This window comes from Salmo salar, chromosome ssa10 (assembly GCF_905237065.1).
Source record: "Salmo salar chromosome ssa10, Ssal_v3.1, whole genome shotgun sequence".
NCBI classification, from domain to species: Eukaryota; Metazoa; Chordata; class Actinopteri; order Salmoniformes; family Salmonidae; genus Salmo; species Salmo salar.
The window spans coordinates 17,406,205-17,430,542 of record NC_059451.1 but is presented as its reverse complement, the minus strand read 5'-3'; the positions used below and the strand labels follow the sequence as shown (position 1 = coordinate 17,430,542).

The window sequence follows — 24,338 nt, the reverse complement described above, 5'->3', positions numbered from 1 at the left end:
CCCTTCAAAATGACCATGGGTGTTTTTCCCCCCAGTAGACTGTCCTCCCCCCAAGAAACAACACAGCCCCTACCCCTTGATGATTCATGTAATGCCCCCCCCAAAAAAAAATTGTGTAAAGGGATCCTAAACAGAATATACACCAAGTATATAAAACATTAGGAACACCTTCCTAATATTGACAGCAACAAGAGGCAGGATAACTTTAAAACATTTATTTGAAATAAATTCCTTTCTTTTTGCATAAGTGCAAAATGCACTCAAAAAACAGCCACCTGAGGGAAGTCTACATCTTTAAATAAAAATACAAGCAAAGTGTACATTTTTCGTACAAAATTCTCTTTAAAAAAATTGCAGTTTGTGTATAATATATATTCATATTTTCCAAACTTTAAAATAAAGACTCAGAAAATAAACACAATCCACCAAATTAAAAACATTTTCCCTAGAATTTAAAGCTGAGAACTTTAGACCCTGTTTTCATTTCTGTACCCGGCATAAATATACATATGTCTCTCTCTCTCTCTATATACACACATATATATTATATAAATATATAATATATATTTATTATCTGTGCTAGTGTTTGACCAGACAATCAAAACCTATTGCAAAGTAGTAAAGTCCTACTTTAAAACATGTGGGGAGAAACAAAGTTCCTTTCATTTCAACATTTGAAAGCAAGGTTATGCAAAAGTCTTACATCATGTGACATTGTAACAGAAGTAATTGGAATCCCTGGTTTTATGAGAGTTCACTTTTTTCCCAAATTGTGTCAATTTGTGTTCCAAAAAACAAATACAGAAATCCAGTTTTGCTCATGACCAGAACACATTTCCCTGACTTTAGAACTGAGCGCTGTGGCGGTCGGAGACGCTCAGCGCCGGTATGGATGGAAGCCCGTTACGTTGTGATTCTGTCCTCGAGCAAAAGCGGCTGCTGTAGGCTGGGGTCCAGCTGCCGGTTGTGCTGTTGGTGCCCCATATGAAGCGGTCTGCTGGCTGGGATCTGCGAAAGTATGGCCAAACCCACTCAGGTCCTGACCATAACCTGTGAGGGTGGGTGGAGAACAGGGAAGAGGGGTTCATTATCACAATCATAAATGGTGCTCATAAACAAACAGATTCCAACCAGCTAGGTGAAAGTCCCTTATTTTACTCAAAATAAATACAGCATTGATCATGGTTTCAGGGCTTTTTAATGTTCATGTTAAATATGGTCTTCCTTCCTTCATGAGCCTCCATAAACCAAAATTCAGAGTTTGGTTAGCCAGTTAAGAATGAGTGCTTCCAGTGTAAATCAATTGGTCTATTATTTTGAGTATTCAAAAGATGTAATCTGAACTGTCATGAGAGGAATCAAAAGGAAAACAGTATAAATGCTTAACAGTTTTTAAATAGACAGTGGATGGCTCCATCTCCCTGCAATCCACTGTAGTCGGAAAAGCAGAGAACTGCATAGGCATTCAGTCCAGATCAGGCTGAACAGTTCCAACTCATGTCGGACAGTACAGAGTAACAAAAAAGAAATGTAACAGAAAATGGTAGAAGAACACAAGCAAACTTTCCCACAAGGTGCTCAAAGCGCTACAAGGCTGGAAGAAACACTTGGAAGAGCAGACCTAATAAGACCAGAGAAATCAACTAGACATCGGACATTCATTCACCAGCCACAAGTGTTTGCTTCTTCATACAATCTTTCCTCTGATTATCATCTTTTATCTGTCAAAAGGAGACGGCATATGGGAAAAAACAACAAGTTAATTGACTGCTAACACTTTCAACAGAGAGCAAAATAAAAACATTCATTATAGTATACCATGAACACATTTTGCCAATTAAATCTTTTTTTACCAGAAAAGTAAGGAAGAGTGAGAGAGGACAAACAAATCTGAGGACACAGGTGTTGTCGGTATAATAAACTACAGCCACGATAGGAAATGAGACGTATTAACATTCAACAGGCATGGAACCCTGTTAATTGATTTATTAATGAGATATGGTCACGCAATAAGATCTCAAATCATTGAATACCGTAGCTGTATTTTAGTATTAACTAGAAGTATGTACTTTGTATGCACAAACATACAAAAGCACATACAGGGGAAAGGGACGCATAGGAACGTAGCAGCTATACGACTTTATGCTGAACTGTATTTTTGGTGGTTGGAAAAGACAATGCTCACACCTACCTGCACTACTTCCTCCCTGCACATCCTGACCATTACTGTGAGAAGGACGCGTTGGTCCGTAGGAAGAGGGCTCCTGAGGGTAGATACTCAGGCCTATCAGGGAGACGAGGAGACTAGGTTGACGTAACCAAGATAGTCTACTTTACTTTAACATTGTCCCCTTCTTCGACCTGCCACTAGGGCTTGGCTTAACACTTAATTACTACACTCCTGCTGACTGCCTGCTCTTAAGACTCCTACCATCACTGCACACATCCATCTGGAATTACAAACACATAGGGTGAATGGGCGGGGGGGGGGGCTACTTGCTAATGCCCTTTGCTGCCTATGGTTACCTAACTAAACGATTCTAAAGTAGGCAGCTAATGCTAACGGTAAAGAGCAGGATGGGTAGGCAAAGCACAAGCATGAAACACTGAACAAGATGGGAATCTCAACTGACAGTCACAGGGATGTATACAACTGATGCAGTGCATTCGGAAAGTATTCAGACATCTTGACTTTTTCCACATTGTTATGTTACAGCTTTATTTTAAATCCCCCCCCCCCCATCTACACACCCATACCCCATAATGACAAAGCAAAAGCTAGTTCAGAAATGTTTGCATTCAGTACTTTGTTTAAGCACCTTTGGCAGCGATTACAGTCTTGAGTCTTCTTGGGTATGACGCTACAAGCTTGTCACACCTGTATTTGGGCAGTTTCTCCCATTTTTCTCTGCAGATCCTCTCAAGCTCGCTGCACAGCTATTTTCAGGTCTCTCCAGAGATGTTAGATCGGGTTCAAGTCCGGGCTCTGGCTGGGCCACTCAAGGACAATGAGAGTTGGCCTGAAGTCTTGGCTGTGTGCCTAGGGTCCTGTTGGAAGGTAAACCTTCGCCCCAGTCTGAGGTCTTGAGTGCTCTGGAACAGGTTTTCATCAAGGATCTATGTACTTTGCTCTGTTCAGCTTTCCTTCGATCCCGAGTCTCCCAGTCCCTGCCACTGAAAAATATCCCCACAGCATGATGCTGCTACCATGCTTCACCATAGGGATGTTGCCAGGTTTCCTCCAGACATGACGCTTGGCATTCAGGCCAAATAGTTCAATCTTGGTTTCATCAGACCAGAGAATCTTGTTTCTCATGGTCTGAGAGTCCTTTAGGTGTCTTTCGGCAAACTCCAAGCGGTCTGTTATGTGCCTTTTACTGAGCAGTGGCTTTGTCTGGCCACTACCATAAAGGCCTGATTGGTGGAGTGCTGCAAAGATGGTTGTCCTTCTGGAAAGTTCTCCCATCTCCACAGAGGAACTCTGGAGCTCTTTAAGTGACCAACGGGTTCTTGGTCACCTCCCTGACCAAGGCCCTTCTCCCCCAATTGTTCAGTTTGGTCAGGCAGCCAGCTCTAGGAAGAGTCTTGGTGGTTCCAAACTTCTTCCATTTAAGAATGATGGAGGCCACTGTGTTCTTGGTGACCTTCAATGCTGCAGAAATGTTTTGGTATAATTCCCCAGATCTGTGTTGAGACACAATCCTGTCTCAATTTCGAGTCTCATAGCAAAGGGTCTGAATACTTATGTAAATAAGGTATTTGTTCTTTATTTCTAATACATTTGCTCAAATTTCCAAAACCTGTTTTGGGTATGTAGATTGAATAGGAAAAACCTTTAATCCACAAAATGTGGACAAAGTCAATGGGTTTGAATACTTTCCAAATGCACTGTACTATTTTGAGGAGCTATACACTTATAAGAGCTATTAACAAAATATATCTAGGTCTGTCTCTCCCCACAGTTTTTTGTTCACTCTGACAAATGCCAGTGGGGACGAGGAGGGGGCAGACAGAATTAACTAAGCAACATACATTAACCTTTCAAAAAGCAAGGATTTACCAAGGCATTTTGTTTACTAAGGAGGAAGAGACCTTATGCAAGAGCCCCTCAGTTGATGATAATGCTGGATTTGTACCCAACAAGGTACAATAAGTATAATTGGAGGAGTTGGAGAAAAAAATCCTATTACATTCCCTTAAGTCTTCTCATAAGAGCGTTCATATGTGTTTGTGGGGAAAGATTGGTCCGAAACCTATTACACCATGGAGCTCATGCCAGGAGAGAAAAGCCAGCCAAGTCAATACCAAAAAGCGAACAGTTGGTCAAACTGCCTGTTACCTTTGCCAGTAAAATAAATTATCTTCCTTGGTCTATCTGCAGTTTGGTGGACATTCCAACTCCTCTCAAAAACAAGATTTCTAGGCAGGATGATCTAATTCAAACCTATCATTGATTACCCATCCGCATCATTACACAGCAATAACTGGAATATTCTAAAGAAAGGTGACACTGAAGAGTCCTGAGTACGGAGGGACTTCTATAGTATCTTCGTGGCCAAGCCGCGGGGGGGGGGTGTATGCAAGCGTGCATATGCATGTGATGTCGTTAAAGCTGCAGGGTACCAAAGGGGCGAGCTCCTGCTTGTTTTAGGGTTGTAGTAATAAGCTTAGGCTGGGGAGGAGGGGTTGTTTGTCCCAATAAAGCATCCAACAAAATGGATCTATCCAGTATAAGCCATAATAACAGCAATGCTGAGGGTGGGGCTAGGGACTGCATGGAGGCTCTACTTACCATACTGGCTGTAAGGGAAGTCTGGCTGTCCCGTGGGTGCTTTGCTGATGTCCTGAGAAGGTGTTGTAGCTGGAACAAACCCTAGCGGCCCTGTTACCGGAGTCGTGGGCGGGGGCGGCACTCCTTGTGGGGCATACTGCTCACCTTGAGGTGTGCCAAAACTGTACCCTAAACCAGTGCCAGATGGAAGAGTGGTTATGTTGTACATTCTGAACTATGAAAGATCACCTGTATGATAGATTTCCATTTTACTATAATCAAAATAATCATACAACCTTTGTCAGCCTAGGCAGTAGGGTTGGACGATATTAGAACGAAATCATATACGGGTGGTATTATAAAATGATAGATTGTGAAGACGATATTAACGTTCTTGTGAAGATAAAAATGGAGAACTCTAAACGTGTTACTGTTGGTGTTACATTATTGTTAGTGCTGCAGACCAGCTATTCATTTCTTCAAGACAAAGCTGGTGTTGAAATTATTTCCCTCCGTTTTACCTGACTTAACGATGCCCGCATTTGAGTTTTTTGTGGAGGAATTTGTACATATGTGCAAACACTCATCATAAAGCAATGATTTTTATTTTTTTTACAAAACACACAGTTTTTGGGGACATAACAATATTGTTTATTGCAATATTGGCAATATGAAAACAAAAACATTTACATAAATAGAAACATGCTTATCTTATGACAACAATACATTGCAGATACTGACCGAACTGAGGTGGTGTGCTGTATCCCTGTTGCGCGTAGGCCTGAGGTGCACCAAACCCCCCCGGTGGGGTCGTTGTGACGAGGAATGCGTTGAACGGTGAGGGGGGTTGGACGGGAGCCCCACGGCCCACAGATAAAGGGGGCCCGTACCCACCTGAGTCAGAGAGAACACAACAGTTACTGAATACGTGATGACAGGTGTCTATTGGTACATTTTCAGTCTTGGATATATCCTAGTTGAAACCCACTATCAGTAGAGACTGCATATTAGATATCATACCACCCCAGCGGTGAAAATGTTATAAGACTTAAGCAAGGGTGACGAGTGTTAAGAATAATTTCCCCTCTAGAGGCAGATAATGGACTTGGAGTGCCCTCAGGTATCCCAGCTGTCACCGTGATAACACTGGTGCTTAACTGACATTACCCAATTGGTCAATATGGAAAATATAAAGTGCAAGGCAATTGTCTATGACACAATACTTTCTTGATAAGTTAAACATCACAAGACAATAGCTAACTATTTTTTTTTAAATCTAGTTAGTGCGAGATATCCAAAACAGTCAAGTGATTCAAGGACAAAACGTACCAATGGGCTGGCCTGTAGACACCCAAACTCCTTCAAAAGAGAAAATAGTTTAGTATATTTATGCTGGCACAAAAACTATTCCTCAATATGTAATTTGTAACTACAGTACGTTGATCATTCCTCAAAGTAAAGTTTTAATGTGGACCTAGAAATATAATGTTAATATTTTTTAAAAGCAGTCAGGCATTTTAACAGTTTCCAATACTATATTTCTCCTAGGTATAATAGAATGTCATGTTCCTGGTCTGACAGAACGAGCCGCGTTCTCTGGCTCTGGCTGGTCTCCCACTCACCCGGAGGCCCATAACTCTGCTGCCAGCCCTGGGCAGGCTGTGCCGACCAACCATTGGCTGCACTCAGGATGCCTCTGGGTCCCCATTGGTTAGGTTCAAGCTGGCCAGGAGCTTTGCTGTCCCGAGGTTCAGCCTTTTTCACTTCCACCTGGACAAAGGACAACGAGGGCACAATTTGCAAGACCAGTAGTTTATCACCAAAATACCTTCCTTACCTGATCTCACCCATTACTAATATTTCTCTTCAACATATCAGCTTGAGAGGGTTTCAGTTTTACATCTTATCTGGGCCATTACACTTGTGCCTAACGCAGATCAATACTAAGGGGAGTTGCGTAACAATATGTTTCTCAGGTACTTCAGTTACAATAAGATATTGTTAATTGTTGGTTAAATCATTTTGAATAGAGCATAAAAAAGCAATTGATTTAAAATGGTGCAAAACTGTCATACATTTTACAAAATTGGTCTGAGAAACATATTCATATTTCCTGTTTTTGTGCCCTTTAACTTTGATAAAAACATCTATCGGGTGGTAAAGACTTACCTTTTCCCAGCTAATGTTTAAAGAATCTCAATTATATTTAACTTGTAGTAGAATTTCAGAGGGAGATGGATGTAGAAAGAAATGTATCATATATATCAGAAGAGGTAAAACATGCAGACAATAGAAATGGACAGTCATAAGTCAATTTAAAAATGAATCTTCATACCGTGTCAGATAATGGAGAAAATTGGTGCTCAATTGACTAATACCCATCTGATTTGCTTATCTCACACAGAATAGAAGCACTTGGTATTGGACTGGACTAATGTCCAATGAGGTTGAAAAGCCAAATCATTTTGTATCACACCAGATGGTTTGTGAGGCTACCAGCCCTTATCTGCCCTATAAAATAGTAGCGTCACTTGTTGTAGCCAGCCAGAGATACCAGCAGTTTACCAGAGCGACAAATGGGTTTAAAAACTACATGGTGGGGAAGAGGGGGGGACTAGACAGAAATAAACTAGGCTCTATAGAGGTTGAGTTATCGGGGTCACCTTGCAAAATGAATCTCAATTTTCCCCCTGCTTTAAGGCGGTGCTACTTTCTTTGCCTCGCCTCTCTTCTCTGTCGACCTAATTACAAGCACATTTCCACGAGTGGCCCTCCGTCTATAGCACAGCTACCTAGGTCTTCTCCCGCAGGCGTTGTGGCTGGGAGTGATGGATACCATGACTTCAATACACTACCCAACAGCAGAACTGGGATTTTGTCCCAGTTTGATGTGCTCCACTTTCTAATTTTGTAACTTATATCCCCTGCCTCCCTCAAGTCTAAGCCCAAGGTAATGTCAACTCAAGATCAAGTCAAGCCCCGATTCCTGCTGGAAATCAGGACAGTCAAGGAGTCGGTAAGAGGATAGCATAATGTAGGTAGGGTCCCATACATCAATTATGAACAGACATGGGTTGAGTTCATCATTTTTATGAGGTCAAAAAATGTTAAACTATGAAAAATGGGTACATATGTCATTGTCCATTTAAATGTTCTCTTTCAATCAAAGACAAACAACGTGTCCTCATATGGGGGGGGTTGTAATCACACTATTGAATGCAAATTTTCCAAATTGTTTCAAATTAATTTTGTCAAGACAGTGAATGCTATAGGAGAGGATGTCTCAGAAGTAGTTATGCTAATTGGTTATGATAAAACTACAAATCATTAATGACTGAATAGAAAAAATTAAATAAAAAACTACTGGTATCACAGAACTGTGGCTTCAGGCATCCAATTAGCTAAGAACTTGCCGCTGGAAGGAAGTAGTGAATGATAGGGGCAAGCAAAATCAACTGTAATTCAAAGACGGTGTGAATAGATAGCCCTAGAAAAAGACCCACCCATTTTGGTTCTCAGATGTGATCGACACAGTATGGAGATTCTTAAACTGAGGTCACTTAATTTAGGTTCTTTAGGAAATATATCAAATAACTCAAAGTAAGTGACCTGCCAACAAAATAATCAAAAAAGAAAAAAGAACTGAACAAGACCAATCCTTTAGGTGATTTCTCTGTGGTAAAATAAAGCATTTTAGGCTAAACTCTTATCTCCCATTATATGCTTCAAAACTGGCCACTCCCTTGAATTTCCAAAGCCAGGGCAAGTATTGTTTGAAATAAGATATCGAATACATTTTACAACCTAAAGGAGAGGTCAAAATAAACAAAGCCTTGGGCGACTACAGAAGTTGTCACTAATATTTCAGGAGGGGTGACCAAGTATTCTTTGCAACAAGTACAAGGTCAACCAGGCCATTGAAATGTTACATGATCCAGAAAACAATTATGACCTGATCTTTTAGGAAAATCTTTGGATTACCGCATAGTGATCTTCAGCCATGTCATTAAATGATGACGTTTATAAGAGGCCTTCAACCTCATTGGTGGCCCCTGAAAATAAGAGCTGTAACTCAAAGTTAACAGCAGCAAACAATGCATCCCGTCGCCCAAGCCTCAGTTTGAACTTGAAGGTAAAATAAAACTACAACTACACACTTTTTTGCCCATGATGTCGTGAAAATGCATGTTGACAGCCTGGTCCACTGATTGTTCGGCCTCGAAAGTAATAAATCCAAAACCTAGCCAACGACCAAGAGTGAATCAAGGTAGCAGGGTGTTGTGACAACACAAGATGAAGAACAGTATTGGGCTCAGCAAGACAAGGATCCATCAAGACTGAGCTGGAGGCTCCTGGGGTTCAGATGATGTCACTGACTTGCAGCAATACACAAGCTGAAGTTTGAGGGCTGAGGCACTTGTATCATCCAAGATAAACTTTGCACCAATACTTTCCATGATCAACTAACTAAGGTTTCAGTAGTTTTTTTTTTTTTTTTTACTTCTAACATAGCAAAGTCTCCTTGTTCTGTATTATATAGGGGTTTGAAAATGTGATGTAATATATAAAATTGTAATATATTTATATCCAGTACAGTCAGTGGAACTGCTGAGGAATATAAAAACTATATAGATTTCATGACACACTTAAGTGGTTTCAGAGCATTCATGTACGCATTGGGTGCCAATTGGCCCAGCGGTATTGATGTTACTTCATTTCATCCAAACCCCAACTTGATCTGCCCCTTGGTATATTGCTGTGCAGCACAAACTGGCAGCATCCATTGTTAATGCATAACAAAAATAAATAAAAATGGAGAAACAGAATCTGTACAATGTCTAAAGCTGTTTCAAGTTTTCCCAAATGTGGTTTTATGTTTAGAGTCAGCCAGGATAAGCCTAAATGGAAAATTACAATATTGCTTAGAACAGCAACACAAAGATATAGGCCATTTTGTCTTCCGAAATGTGTAAGTAATAACTAATGATGCTGTCAAGAGTTTGCATGGGGGATAAACAAAGTTCCCATCAAACATGGTGAAAAACCCAATGGTGTAAGTATTCAACACTTACTGTACAAAATAAAAACCCTGAAATGAAGGCTTTAATAAGGGATTGACTGTGAAGCCTCTCATAGCTTTCCATTGAACTGCATAGAGCCTGTGCTATTCTAAGAAATAAAATCTAAACTTTTATTGATGGCGTACACAGTTTTGCAGATGTTATCGCAGGTGCAGCGAAATGCTTGTTTCTAGCACCAACATCAAGCAAAAACACCATTCATCAAAATGACTACAGTCCCTGAATGATATTAAAAGTTACTCTAGCTGAACCTATGAATATACAGCAGTGTAATTGAATCCTTCATTTAATTGTACATTTAGAAGCCCAACATTGGCAAATGTCCTGGTTCTGACAAAGTCTTGTGATTTTGTTGTGGTGATAAAGACTTTCCACAGTACTTCAGTTTTGCAGCAGCAATAACCCACTACAGTGAACCAGTTTCATTTTGAGAAACTCATACCAGTGGCAGAATTGGGTTGAGAGAAAATCTCTACTCTGGGACCTAACCTGATTCCAATTAAATGTCCTTTGAGACAACCGAGATTTTGAAACCGCTAATATTATTTCAAGCTGTCCCAAGCCGCCTGATCTACAACTATAAATATCATCCATCGCTGACCTGTCTGTCCTTAATCTAGATGCAAAACTTAGTTTAAGCATTTGCAAGCAAACATTCCTAAACAATCTCTTAAAAAAAGGGGTCAAAAACCCAATGTCGTGCTCAGCGCAAAAAAACTCAAGTTCATAACCATGATGAATCTAAACTTTGTATACACCCCAAATTGACAGCCCTCACATTCCATTTGGGGATTTTACATCTGGCCTGTACCTCTGTGATACCACTCAGTACACAATAACCTAAAGGAGAAAAGACAAATCTTAAGAGACACCGTTAATCACATTCAAACCATTCACAAGGAGAAGGACAGGAAAATTATAATAGGAAAGGCTTATACTTACAAAAATACTTAACTTTCTACATACGGGAAAACACTTAATATATATATATATATATTTTTTCAAATCAGAAGTCTAAATTAACAAAAGAAAACTTAGCTTAATACTTACTGAAGGTTTAAAAGTATTTTAGTAAAAGTCTGGATATTATGCTTGATTATGTTAATGTCATTGCTGTGTATCATCGTGTAAATTCGGATGACAAACTATTCTGCTCGTCTCCCCAAAGAGATCAATGGGTACTGAAGTAGAAGAGAGGTGATAAATGACAGGAGTCATTGACTGCTGCATCATTGCTACGTGGGACAAGTGCAGAAGAAACAGCTCTGAGCAAACTACCCAACCTACATCTAGGCTAAACAGTTCTGAGCTAACTGACCAGACTAATCTACATCCACCCATGCTTGTCTTGTCATTCTAGGGGTGCATTTACAGCCCATTTCTGATAAAAAATGTTTACTAATTGGTCTTTTGACCAATCAGATCAGCTCTGAAAATGAGCCGATGTGATTGGTTAAAAGACTGATTAGTGGAAAGAATATCAGAACTGGGCTGCCGTGTGTAAACGCAGCCTAACTATCAACTCATTTAACAGATGAAACTCCTTACTCTGTTCTTCTTAAAAACAATTTCAAATGTCAACCGACTCTGGAAAAATGAAAAACAGTGAACTGCATCTGCATAATTTAGGGCCATAGGAATACCTTTCCCCAGTTTCCCCCTCACAAAACCGCACTAAAAGAAAAAAACTCAACTGGATGTTCTAAGTCCACAACAATGGTTAAACCACATCAGGAGACCACTTTTGAGTTGTGGGAAAAATTTGAGAAATGTCTTACCCTTTAATTCCAGTGAGCACCTAGTAAGAGGCTGTTTAGTGATGTTTTTGTAGCACACGTGACAGTAGAGTTTGCAAAACAAATATCCACTGGATTGATGCAAATAATCATGATATCATTATGCCAGGTAAGCATAGGCTACTATGTAGTTTACATTTAATTGAGAAGGTTTTTGGGAAAGCCTTTCCATCTATCAGAAGATTTTTCATTAGCATCATTGCTAACGGTGACACAAAAAATGGTAGCTGCGCGCATCGCACACACAGATGGGGAATTCTCGTTGACTCTTCAGAATGTTGCAGGAAATACAAATCACTGATGCATTATTTTCATGTCTTATGATAAACTTGGGCTAATTAACACATTTTCAATACATTTAGTTGGTTCCCTACCAAACAAAGTTATATTGTTGAATTCCAATTTATTGTCTGGATTGAGTCCATGTTTTCTGTATTGCAGATTTTATAGGGCCCTAATCAAAAAAAGATTAATCTAGCACTACGCTGGTGAAGTTCTGCCATTTTAGCATTTAACTAAAAGTACTCCAAAAAGACAAAAGTTAACACTTTTGTCAAATGGTCAAAGTTTTAAATTAGACAATCTATTTCATGCAGCCTGAATAATACCACAAAAAAATATAAAGATACTGTACTCAAGTATAGTCGTCATGATGAAGCCAATTTATTTCAAACTACATGTAATACTATAGTGTGTTAGAATGTCCCTTAATAAAACATCTAAATGCATCAAAAGCTGATCCGGTCACACAAAGTCAAGATGTTTCAAATTCATGCAAATGTCATCTCAACTTTCTCACCATGTAAATAGGACTGCACGGGGAAAGCTTTCAGTATTTAAGGGTGGCATCCATTACAATGCCTGTGAATGAATGACAAACAAGATGTTCCACCAGAAGAGACAGGTGGGTCTAGCTATAATTGAGCGTGGGGGGGGGGGATTGAATGCGGCTTATTCTCTTTGGGTCAGAATAGTTTGTCATGAGATTTAGAGATGGGAGGTACGGAAGAGAAAAACGGGATCAGCTTTTACCTCGGGGCCTCTGTTTCTCCGCGTCATAGATCATTACCACCTCTGTGACCTTGGATTCAACAAAGGAGAACATGGGCTGCATTAGGATACAGAAGAAAAAAAACTAGTATTGCCATTGCATGCATCTCTCAGTTAGAAAACTAACATTCTATCAATATCCTCTCCTCATATTGATGGCATTTTAACAGAAAATACTACTTTTCCTGTAGTCTTCCAATAGGCAGTTCCTAAATTGGATCCTGTGCAACACATTTAAAACTGTTTTAGGTCATTTTATATAAAAGCTATACAATACAGTATACACCATTTTAACAGGACTCACCACTCCAAATCTATTGAAATAGTCCCGGAGTTCAGGTTCACCGCAGTTATGGGGGATGCCGCCGACAAATATCTTCTTTGATTTATTGCTGTCAGCTTTGCTGCCCTTCTGAAACAAAGAATGGGATCTCAAAGCAAGATCAAGAATCTGTACAGGTGCATCAAATCCAGGACCGAAAGACTGAAAAAACAGCTTCCATCTCCAGGCCATCAGACTGTTGAACAGCTATCACACCATCCCCTGTAGTAAGAGAGGAGTACTCATGTAGTAAGTAAAAGACAAAAGATAGACTCGCTCGCTCGCACACACACTCACAGCCAACGCTGCTATCCCATGTATATGAAGACAAACACTGGACTGTTTCTTTCACACCGTGTATTCATAGTGTATTATTCACATAGCTCATTCTAATATATCAACTAGTGTACGTTGCATTTTTGTTAAACTGTTTATACACTCAAATCTTGACACAGCTCACTAATATCTTCTGTTTTACATATTATTCTCAGTATATATTTTAGGTGGCATTTGGATTACTGATAGTGTTATCTGGGTTATCTGGATTAGTTCTAACATTTGTGATTTGTTTTTTAGTTTTTCATTGTTATTTGTGTACTTGTTAAGACATTTTTTCCTGCATTTTAGGCGCTAGTAACAAGCATTTCACTGCACCCTCTACAACACCTGCTTAACTGTGTACACAGCCAATAAACTTGTATTTGAATCACACTGAAGACAATTCACCTTCATCTAGTCAGACAGTGGAGAAGAAATTAGGTTCTCTCATTCTGCCCTGGGGTATAATTCTTCACGTCACTTCGATGCAAACACTAGTCCCAAAAGATCAGGGCACACTAGTGCCTTCACTTCAGAGCTACTGAGACAAACCATTTCAGGATCTCTGCATATTTTTTTTTACTAAATCACTTAAGTCTAACAATTACATTTTAGGCTCATTAGTAGAAGTCATGTTCACAGCAATAAGCCTGTGTGACAAATGAGATTTATTGAGGGAGATAGGACCCCAGTTTATCAAAGGACCAAAAGGATACAGTATAATCCATTCTACTGAGGCTTGGTGCCCTATTTCTGTAGAGGACACATGTAGCCCCAACATATTAAAATACGCCCCTTACCCAGCCGTCCTTCGTTCGCACTTTTTCAGGTTGCATTCCTCTGGGAGTACATGGCTTGGGATCAATCTGAAGGCAAGGAATGAAATTGTACATATCACCCTTCAGTGAAAAATCACTTTCAAATGTTCCCTCCAATTTATCTGGTGAATTAGGCCACTCAATAAGGCCACATAGAAATAAAATAAATTACATGTTATACAATTCACATTATGATAAGTCAAAGTTTAACTGCAAGAGAATGGCCTTCACTATAGCAAAATTTACCTGTTCATATTGCTGCATAGAGCAACTTGTAGCAAAGCAAGCATGTCATGTCCAGCCCACTGCAGTTACATGTTAGTTCAACTAATAGGCATCTGAACAGGCAACACTTGTTTGGCAAACAGCCTGCTTTCATGTCCATGGATGTCCTTCAGAGCCAGCCTTACATTTACTGAAGATACCAATGCCAGTTATGAATTCACTACTACTTGCTCTTGCACAGAGTATCATCTACATGTAATACTTCAGTTAAAAAGTTCATTCCCATGCAGTGCTTAATTATTCTAATAGTTAAAAAAGGCATAATTGATAAGACACACATATTTTACTTTCCTTATTCAAGCTGCAAAGTGCATACTCACATTTCTGCCATCAAGATTATGGGGCTTGGTCTCCAGTACAGTCCGGACACAGTTGGGGTCTTTGAATTTGACAAAACCAAAGCCCCGCGACTGATTTGTGGTTTTGTCCTTCATGATGACACAATCAACTACTTCCCCATACTGCGAGAAATAGTTTCTCAAAGTTTCTGATAGAAAAGAGGACATTGACATGAGTGGGACGATCCGTTACAGGATCCTTTAGGGATACATACATAGCCTAGTGTCCTGACATTATGGGTAATGTGTTTCAAAGTTCACTGAATGCAAAGTATTTAGTATTTCATTAAGATCCCCATTAGCTGTTGCCAAGGAAGCAGCTTCTCTCCCTGGGGTCCAAACAGATAAAACATTACATCAAACAAAACATTGTGCATTCAAAAGCATGACACGCATGCATCTTTGGAGGCAGGGCATGGAGGTTTCAACAAATAACTGTCATAACAATCACATCGAATTCTTATAATTGCTTTTCTTGTCATTGAAAGCCCCAAGGAAATACCAAGGAAGGATGCACAAAAATACACTGTCAGAGTGAAGAGCGTGGTGCAAAGACACACACTGCCCAATCAAGCATGATACAGAGAAGGGCTCTGAATGCCCGTAGCTACAGACAAACTCACTTAAGACTAGATCTGAGCAACTATGAGAAAAGCCTGCATGTGTACTTTAATTACAATACACACCAACATGCCACCCTTTGGTACTCCAGACCAACAATTTTATGCACACCTTCAAGCACAACAGTATGTGTACTGCAATACGCCTAATATTGACTGGTTGGTAAGTAGACAGCTGACTCACCCTGTGTTGTACTCCAGTCCAAGCCACCCACAAACAGTTTCCTATAAAACGAGAGAGAGAAAAAGCATTCCTTTGACTTTAAGCAAAACCTGAGATGATCCATCATTCCTTGGACACAAGAACACATGCTCAAATGGTTCTGATGCTTAACATGTTAAAACTGACTGTGCCACATATTATTGTAATCTAACCTCACAATAGATGGAGTTATTTTAATGCGGGTATATTTCTATAAGCTGCTGATGATGCATATCAACAAACCTTGCTTTCTATTCAAATACTGGAATAAGGGTGACTTGTTTAGCACCGACAACACCTCAGGTCTTGTTTTGAAACCTTATGCCACGTATACAGGCTAACATAAGCAAGGCAAGCGAAGATATTAACTTTAGCTAGTTAAATTAGCTAGCTAACGTCTGCTAGTTAACAAACACATTAATTATCCATGAAACTTGAATTAGCGTTAGCTAACGTTACAAATTTGACTTTAGTTAATCTTACAAACCAACGCTAGCTATATGCCGCAAGTAAAAAAAAAAATAGGTAAGATACCATTGCCTCAACTATAATTTGATATGGATAATGTTGACGGATCAAACCAATATTATTACAATGCTCTCAATCTTATGCCCTGTAGTCAGTGCTCTATCAAGTTCAAGAGCGCAATATTAGCTATCACCAGCAAATAGCCACCATTGAAAAAGTTAACTAGTTTCTGGTATTTTTTTAAGCCTGTAGTGTTAACCAACGTTATATTCTGTCGACTTCAATCAAACTTGAAATTGGCTACTTTACAAAACGAAGATAGCCAAGTGTCGACTCCTGATGGTAACGTTACCGTGCCGTATCTGTACTTCACCACTTTGCTAGCTAGTTAGCTGCTAACGCTAGAGAGCCAACACGTTTCGGTTTATATTGATCTCGTTAACTAACTAGCTGAATAGTTGAGTATTTCAATTAACTATTCAATGACACCATGTAAACATTACTTTTGACTAGCTATCTAGTTACCTAAACCAATGTCATGCATGTTTCCAAAGTATTCTTAGCTAGCTAGGCTAAAGTCAACTAACGTTCGCAAACTAGCTAATTAGCGTTAGTTACCAGTAGTTATACTTGTAAAAACGCCAACTAGCTAGCTAACGTTTGCTAGCTGAGTAAAAGTGGTGATGCAGGTGATATCTATCACAGTAATTCATTGATTGAAGTTAAAATGCAAAGGAGTATATAACTCATTCTCATTAATTAGGTGGAGATCACATCTTACCCAACTTCATCTCCGGCTAAATTGCTGTTCATTTCTATGGCTAGTGCAGGGAACGGGTGTGCTGTCACTAGTTTATTGCTTCAGTACTGCTCCTCTCGAGGAAGGTCACTCCGCTTTTGGTTCAAACTGAATCTGCGCAATGACGACGTTTGCCACACGGGGTCACCTGCCAGGGGTGAAAAAATGTAATAATATACAGACAGTTGTGGGATATGTAGTTGAAATTCAAGATGTAGTCTCTCAAGATGTAGTCTCGTCTCTTTACAAATTAGATAAGAAAAGAAAATAATACTGCCACACTGCATTGCTTGTGGATGTACTATATAGTGCTGAGTGATTAGTGCTTTTTGAGGTTGGTTCGGTTTCGGTTCGATTATTACAAAACAAATGTAGACATTAAATGTCTACATTATGTGAGTTGAATACAGTAACAACACAGAACATACAAATTATTGTAAAAAAACAATTACCGGTAGTGACTGAACATTACTACTTATCACTTACCACAATTTATTCACATTACTTTACTTTAATAAAATATTCGTTTTATAAAGATGACTTTATTATTTAATTCCAAGTCATCATCTCATCTCTATAGAGCTGCTGCCTATGCAGTCTGACGAAATCAATATTTTAGTAGTTGTTCAAAGTAAATAAGGCATATTTTTATGACTGAATTACAACTATCAATCACTTAGATCATATATTTTCAGGTAGAGAAACCTCGTGAAACATCTGCTTTCTATCCCTGTCGAATGCGCGTTGGTTGGTTGTTTTCCTGTTATCTAGAGCGTTAATGACCGTAACTGTGTTGCTGACAACAATTTAATTACATCAGTTATTCTGCGCTCTGGCACACTAAAACGAGAGTGCTCTGAAATCATAGTAGATAGCCAGAGTGAATTTACAAACGCACCCTCAGTCTCCATGTCTGCTCCAAATGTTCATATTATAGTTCAGTGCACCACACAGAATAGACAAGTAGGCATACGCGCAATGGATTATGGCCATTGTAGTCACGTACCAAGTTTTATGCACTAAAATTGGCCTGTTGGAAAATACAACTCCCTACTACATCGCTTGATCTATTTTTGTGTTGCTTGATCTGATTTATAGCTACAGAAACTGTGCATTGACCTCACAGCAAAAAAAACAACGAAATAAAGTTCAAATAAGTTAACAAACGTCCGTCAATTAAAAACAGCAGACATTTCAGTTAATCGCTCAGCACTAATGTACAGACAGGCTAGTTAAGGATCATATCATCTCCACCTTACCCAACACCCTAGATCCACTACAATTTGCATACCGCCCCAACATATCCACGGATGACACAATCGCCATCGCACTGTACACTACCCTATCCCATCTGGGCAAGAGGAATACCTACAGTTGAAGTCAGAAGTTTACATACACCTTAGCCAAATACATATAAACTCAGTTTTTCACAATTCCTGACATTTTATCCTAGTAAAAATTCCCTGTCTTAGGTCAGTTAGGATCACCACTTTATTTTAAGAATGTGAAATGTCAGAATAATAGTTGAGAGAATGATTTATTTCAGCTTTTATTTATTTCATCACATTCCCAGTGGGTCAGAAGTTTACATACACTCAATTAGTATTTGGTAGCATTGCCTTTAAATTGTTTAACTTGGGTCAAATATTTTGGGTAGCCTTCCACAAGCTTCCCACAATAAATTGAGTGAATTTTGGCCCATTCCTCCTGACAGAGCTGGTGTAACTGAGTCAGATTTGTAGGCCTTGCTCACACATGCTTCTTCAGTTCTGGCCACAAATTGTCTATGGGATTGGGGTCAGGGCTTTGTGATGGCCACTCCAATACCTTGATTTTGTTGTCCTTAAGCCATTTTGCCACAACTTTGGAAGTATGCTTGGTGTCATTGCACATTTGGAAGACCCATTTGCGACCAAGCTTTAACTTCCTGACTGATGTTGCTTCAATATATCCAGATAATTGTCCTTCCTCATGAAGCCATCTATTTTGTGAAGTGCCCCAGTCCCTCCTGCAGCAAAGCACCCCCACAACATGATGCTGCCACCCCCGTGCTTCACGGTTGGGATGGTGTTCTTCGGCTTGCAAGCCTCCCCCTATTTCCTCCAAACATAATGATGGTCAGTATGGCCAAACAGTTCTATTTTTGTTTCATCAGACGAGAGGATATTTCTCCAAAAAGTACGATCTTTGTCCCCATTTGCAGTTGCAAACCGTAGTCTGGCTTTTTTATGGCGGTTTTGGAGCAGTGGCTTCTTCCTTACTGAGAGGCCTTTCAGGTTATGTCGATGTAGGACTGGTTTTACTGTGGATATAGATACTTTTGTACCTGTTTCCTCCAGCATCTTCACAAGGTCCTTTGCTGGGATTGATTTGCACTTTTCACACCAAAGTACGTTCATCTCTAGGAGACAGAATGCGTCTCCTTCCTGAGCGGTAAGACGGCTACGTGGTCCCATGGTGTTTATACTTGCATACTATTGTTTGTACAGATGAGCGTGGTACCTTCAGGCGTTTGGAAATTGCTCCCAAGGATGAACTAGACTTGTGGAGTTCTACAATTTTTTTCAGAGATCTTGGCTGATTTATTTTCATTTTCCCATGATGTCAAGCAAAGAGGCACTGCGTTTGAAGGTAGGCCTTGAAATACATCCACAGGTACACCTCCAATTGACTCAAATGATGTCAATTAGCCTATCAGAAGCATCTAAAGCCATGACATCATTTTCTGGAATTTTCCAAGCTGTTTAAAAGTACAGTCAACTTAGTGTATGTAAACTTCTGACCCACTGGAATTGCGATACAGTGAACTTTAAGTGAAATAATCTGTCCGTAAAGAATTGTTGGAAAAATTACATGTCATGCACAAAGTAGATGTCCTAACCAACTTGCTAAAACTAGTTTGTTAACAAGAAATGTGTGGAGTGTTTGAAAAACTAGTTTTAATGACTCCAACCTAAGTGAATGTAAACTTCTGACTTCAACTGTACATATGATATGAGTAATGCAAGATATGTAAACATTATTAAAAGTGGCACTATTAAGTGTATGTAAGACCGCTGTTCATCGACTACAGCTCAGCTTTCAACACCATAGTGCCCTTCAAGCTCATCACTAAGCTCAGTGCCCAGTCTGAACCCCACCCTGTGCAACTGGGTCCTGTATTTCCTGACCATCCCCAGAAGGTAGGCAACAAAACCTCTGCTACGCTGATCCTCAACACTAGGGCCCCACAAGGGTGCGTGTTCAGCCCCCTCCTGTACTCCCTGTTCACCCATGACTGTGTGGCCACACACGTCTCCAAGTAAATCATCAAATTTGGAGATGACACAACAGTAGTAGACCTGATTAGCAACAACGATGAGACAGCCTTCATGGAGGAGGTGAGGGCCCTGATGGAGTGGTGCCAGGAAAATAACCTCTCCCTCAACAAAACAAAGGAGCTGATCATGGACTTCAGGAGACAGCAGAGGGAGCACGCCCCCATCCACATCGATGGGGTCACAGTGGAGAGGATGAAAAGCTTCAAGTTTATCGGTATGCACATCACTGACAACTTAAAATGGTCCATCCACACAGACAGTGTAGTGAAAAAGGTGCAACATTTTACATTTACATTTTAGTCATTTAGTAGACGCTCTTATCCAGAGCTACTTACAGTTAGTGCTTTCATCTTAAGATAGCTAGGTGGGACAATCACATGTCACAGTCATAGTAAATACATTTTTCCTCAATAAATTAGCTATCAGTAAAGTCAGAGCTATTAAGGGTGGGGAGTAATCAAGTGCGATTGTTAGTTCACAAAAGGCAATTTTTTATCATTTTCTATTTGGGGGTTGGGGTGAGGAGGTGGTGCGAGGGGGGAGCTGTGGGATTATTTAAGATACTCTTTGAAGACGTAGGGTTTCAGATGTTTTCTGAAGAAGGGAAGGGACTCTGCTGTCCTAGTTTAAGGGGGAAGCTGGTTCCACCATTGGGGTGCCAGGACAGAGAAGAGTTTGGACTGCGCTGAGTGGAAGGGACAAGAGACCAGAGGTGGCAGAACGGAGGGCTCTGGTTGGGGTGTAGGGTTTGAGTATAGCCTGAAGGTAGGGAAGGGCAGTTCATCTTGCTGCTCCGTAGGGAAGTAACATGGTCTTGTAGTGGATGCGAGCTTCAACTGGAAGCCAGTGGAGTGTGCAGAGGAGCGGGATGACATGGGAAAACTTGGGAAGGTTGAACACCAAGCAGGCTGCAGCGTTCTGGATAAGTTGCAGGGGTTTAATGGCACAAGCGGGGAGCCCAGCCAACAGCGAATCGCAGTAGTCCAGACGGGATATGACATGTACCTGAAATAGGACCTGCGCTGCTTCCGGTGTGAGGTAGGGTCCTACTCTATGGATGTTGTAGAGCATGAACCTGCAGGAGCGAGTTACTGCTTTGATGTTTGCAGAGAATGACAGGGTGTTGTCCAGGGTTATGCCGAGGTTCTTTGCACTCTGGGAGGGGGACACCATGGAGTTTCAACCTGTGATGGAGATGTCTTGGATTAGGCAGGCCTTCCCCGGGAGGAAGGGCAGCTCCGTCTTGTCGAGGTTGAGCTTGGCGTCAGCGGAGGCTGCTGAGGGGAGGACGGCTCATTATAATGCTGGAATAGAGTGTAATGGCTGGAATGGAGTGATTCACTCTATTCCGGACATTATTATGAGCCATCCTCCCCTCAGCAGCCTCCACTGCTTGAGGTGGTGAGCCGTCATCCAAGCTGAGATATCTGCTAGGCATGCAGAGATGTGTGTCGCCACCTGGGTGTCAGAAGTGGGGAAAGGGAAAAGTAGTTGTCATCCTCATAGCAATGATAGGAGAGACCATGTGAGGATATGACGGAGCCGAGTGACTTGGTATATAGAGAGAAGTAGAGAGGGCCTAGAACTGTGCCCTGGGGGACACCAGTAGTGCGAGTACGTGGTGCAGACACAGATCTTCTCCGTGTCACCTGGTAGGAGCGGCCTGCCAGGTTGGATGCAATCCAAGAGTGTGCAGAGGCTGAGACGTCCAGCCCTGAGAGGGTGGAGAGGAGGATCTGATGGTTCACTGTTTCGAAGGCAGCAAATAGATATAGGAGGATAAGAACAGCGCATCTTCAACCTTAGGAGGCTGAATAAATTTGGCTTGGCCCCTGAAATCCTCACAAACTTCTAAGCACCTAAGGTTTCTTCTGGACAGCTCCTAAATATACTGTCCTAATAAGCACATGACCTAGAGCAGCGTTTCCCAAACCAGGGGTTGGGAAGGACCTCATGTGGTGTTGCCTGATTTGAAAATGGGGTTGCGAGAGAAACAAACAAAAACAAAAATTGCGCTTGTTATTTTAGTAACATCTGGTAGCCGCTAGATGCGGTTGTAATAAACAGAGTGGTTTCTGTTTTCTTCCTACAGATCTGGCTCTATCTTTTGAACATTTAAGCTACAAAATATTATGACCCCATCACTGAAGGAGAAGCCTCTCAGGAAAATGTATGTTTCCCTCGACAATGCCCACAAGCTTCGCAAGACTCATTAGAAAAGGCGTCCAATCAGACTGGTTGGAAAAGAACATCATCAATGATGATGTTCTATTCTCAGAAGACCAGACAAAATTATTGCCTGATGATTTTCTGAACTTCCCAATACCTTTCTGCATTTCAGTCACTCTAAACCATACTTCCTTCAGATTTAAATACTGTCAAAAGTACTATCAGACTGATTTTTAATAGACTCTCATAGTCTCAATTAAAAAAGTAAACATTGGCCATTGATTCCATCAATTTCTCCACATGGTGGGGTGGCGAAAATGTATTGATATCAAAATGGGGTCACAGGCCAAAAGGTTTGGGAAGCTCTGCCCTTGAGATATCCCTTATTGGGACAGTGGTTAGAGTGTGCGTCATTGGTGCTGGTGGTCTAGGTTTGAGACCCGCTAAGGGAGTCACCCTACTTTCACGTTCTTGCAATATATGTTAATGTCATTATTTTTGATAGATCACAACCGGCAGTGATCGGAAGTCCCATAGGGCGGCGCACAATTGGCCCAGCGTCGTCCGGGTTAGGGGAGGGTTTGGCCGGGGTCGGCTGTCATTGTAAATAAGAATTTGTTCTTAACTGACTTGCCTCGTTACATAAAGGTTAAATTCAAAATTCAAAAAATACCCAGAATGTGGTTGCCATATTCTCAGAATCTCAGAAATGTGTATATTAGAAGAGTTTCGTTACAAAAAGCTATACATTTCTAATAAAAAAAGCCTTTAATGCAGCATAGCAAAGTTTAAAAACAGCCAGATTTGTGAAATTGCTTTATTCAACATTTTGCGGTTGTGTGAGGCTTGGTGATCACAGAATCAGTAGGATATTAAACAAACACTCAAATAGGCAACAGAAGCAGGAACAGAAGCCTGGCTTCTGCTTTCATTCAAAATAAGTTATATTATAATGCAGGGTTAAAGACACATTCTTTCAGATTGTCTTTAGCATACAGTCTCTCTCCTCTCGCTACAGCTAATTTAGTTTGAATTATTATGTGTATTATAATAAATGAATATATTTGTAGGGGGTTGATGCATTTTTCGTTAAGGCAAATCTGGTCTGTGATTTTGAGCTAGAAATGTAAAACTTTAGAGTACTTAAGCCTCGAATATATTGCAAGTTAGACCTTTTTTGGTCATCAGGCTACACTTTACAATAGGACTCAACTCTGACTGACTGCAGCATCTATCGGTAGTCTGAACTGTGGAACAAAATGGGGGGGTTTTCACACCTAGCCAAGCTATTAGAGTAACCTTTTGTAAATTAATGGAGGTGTGAATGTTTGTCAGTCTCTCTCCTATCGCCCTAGAGTCCTGCATCAGACAAAAAAATCTGCTGGAGGGTGGTCCTGGAGTTGAGAGAGAACTTGGGTAAATACAATGGGGCAATTACACTTGACATGTGGACTGACGATTTTCAAAAAATAGGATACTTGTTTACAAACATTGGAGTAAAACATGCTCATATTTCAGGTTATGATGGGGTATGACAGTTAAACTAAGCTCATGAGTCATTTATATGTTATATTCTTCAAGAATCAATGGGTACATATTCCTTAAATGATATGTCCAAAAATCGATGTAGTAACTGCAGATTGCCCATTTAACATCAGATAAAAGCATCAACATCACAGGAAAATATGGACAACATTATTTTTTGCTAAATGTTTACAAATTAATTGAAAACGAAAAGCTAAAATGTCTTGAGTGAATAAGTATCCAACCCCTTTGTTATGGCAAGCCTAAATAAGTTCAGGAGTAAAAATGTGCTTAACAAGTCACATAATAAGTTGCATGGACTTACTCTGTGTGCAATAATAGCGTATAACATGATTTTTTAAATGACTACCTCATCTCTGTACCCCACACATCCCTTTGAATATCCCTTTGAGTGTGGTTAAGTTATTAATTGCACTTTGGATGGTGTATCAATACA

General features: G+C 40.3%; 1 protein-coding gene across 3 annotated transcripts; it reads right to left on the bottom strand.

Moving 5' to 3' along the window:
• Positions 1-200: 200 nt before the first annotated feature.
• Positions 201-17,786, bottom strand: LOC106613649 (DAZ-associated protein 1). Of its 3 annotated transcripts, none has more exons than XM_014216136.2 (14): positions 17,767-17,786; positions 16,851-17,016; positions 15,584-15,624; positions 14,762-14,928; positions 14,139-14,204; positions 13,003-13,107; positions 12,681-12,729; positions 8,929-9,011; positions 6,394-6,541; positions 6,101-6,130; positions 5,513-5,665; positions 4,793-4,960; positions 2,192-2,284; positions 201-1,050 (listed from the first exon to the last, which is right to left on the bottom strand). In XM_014216136.2, exons 2-14 carry the CDS (start codon positions 16,880-16,882, stop codon positions 878-880), a joined length of 1,308 nt encoding a protein of 435 aa, XP_014071611.1. In that variant the 5' UTR covers positions 16,883-17,016; positions 17,767-17,786; the 3' UTR covers positions 201-877. The 3 variants fall into 3 exon arrangements, with proteins under 3 accessions (XP_014071611.1, XP_014071610.1, XP_045543380.1); XM_014216135.2 differs by having other exon boundaries at positions 13,003-13,110; positions 17,767-17,782; XM_045687424.1 differs by lacking the exons at positions 2,192-2,284; positions 17,767-17,786 and having other exon boundaries at positions 13,003-13,110.
• Positions 17,787-24,338: the final 6,552 nt, after the last annotated feature.

Bases quoted from the DNA above. Each gene is read 5' to 3' on its own strand.
- LOC106613649 (XM_014216135.2), bottom strand. From the start codon at position 16,882: ATGAACAGCAATTTAGCCGGAGATGAAGTTGG. The intron at 12,730-13,002 runs GTGAGTCCTGTT...GTTGAATCCAAG, and splicing joins ATTTCAATAGATTTGGAGTG to GTCACAGAGGTGGTAATGAT. The intron at 2,285-4,792 runs GTAAGTAGAGCC...TCTCCCTGATAG, and splicing joins CTTCCCTTACAGCCAGTATG to GCCTGAGTATCTACCCTCAG.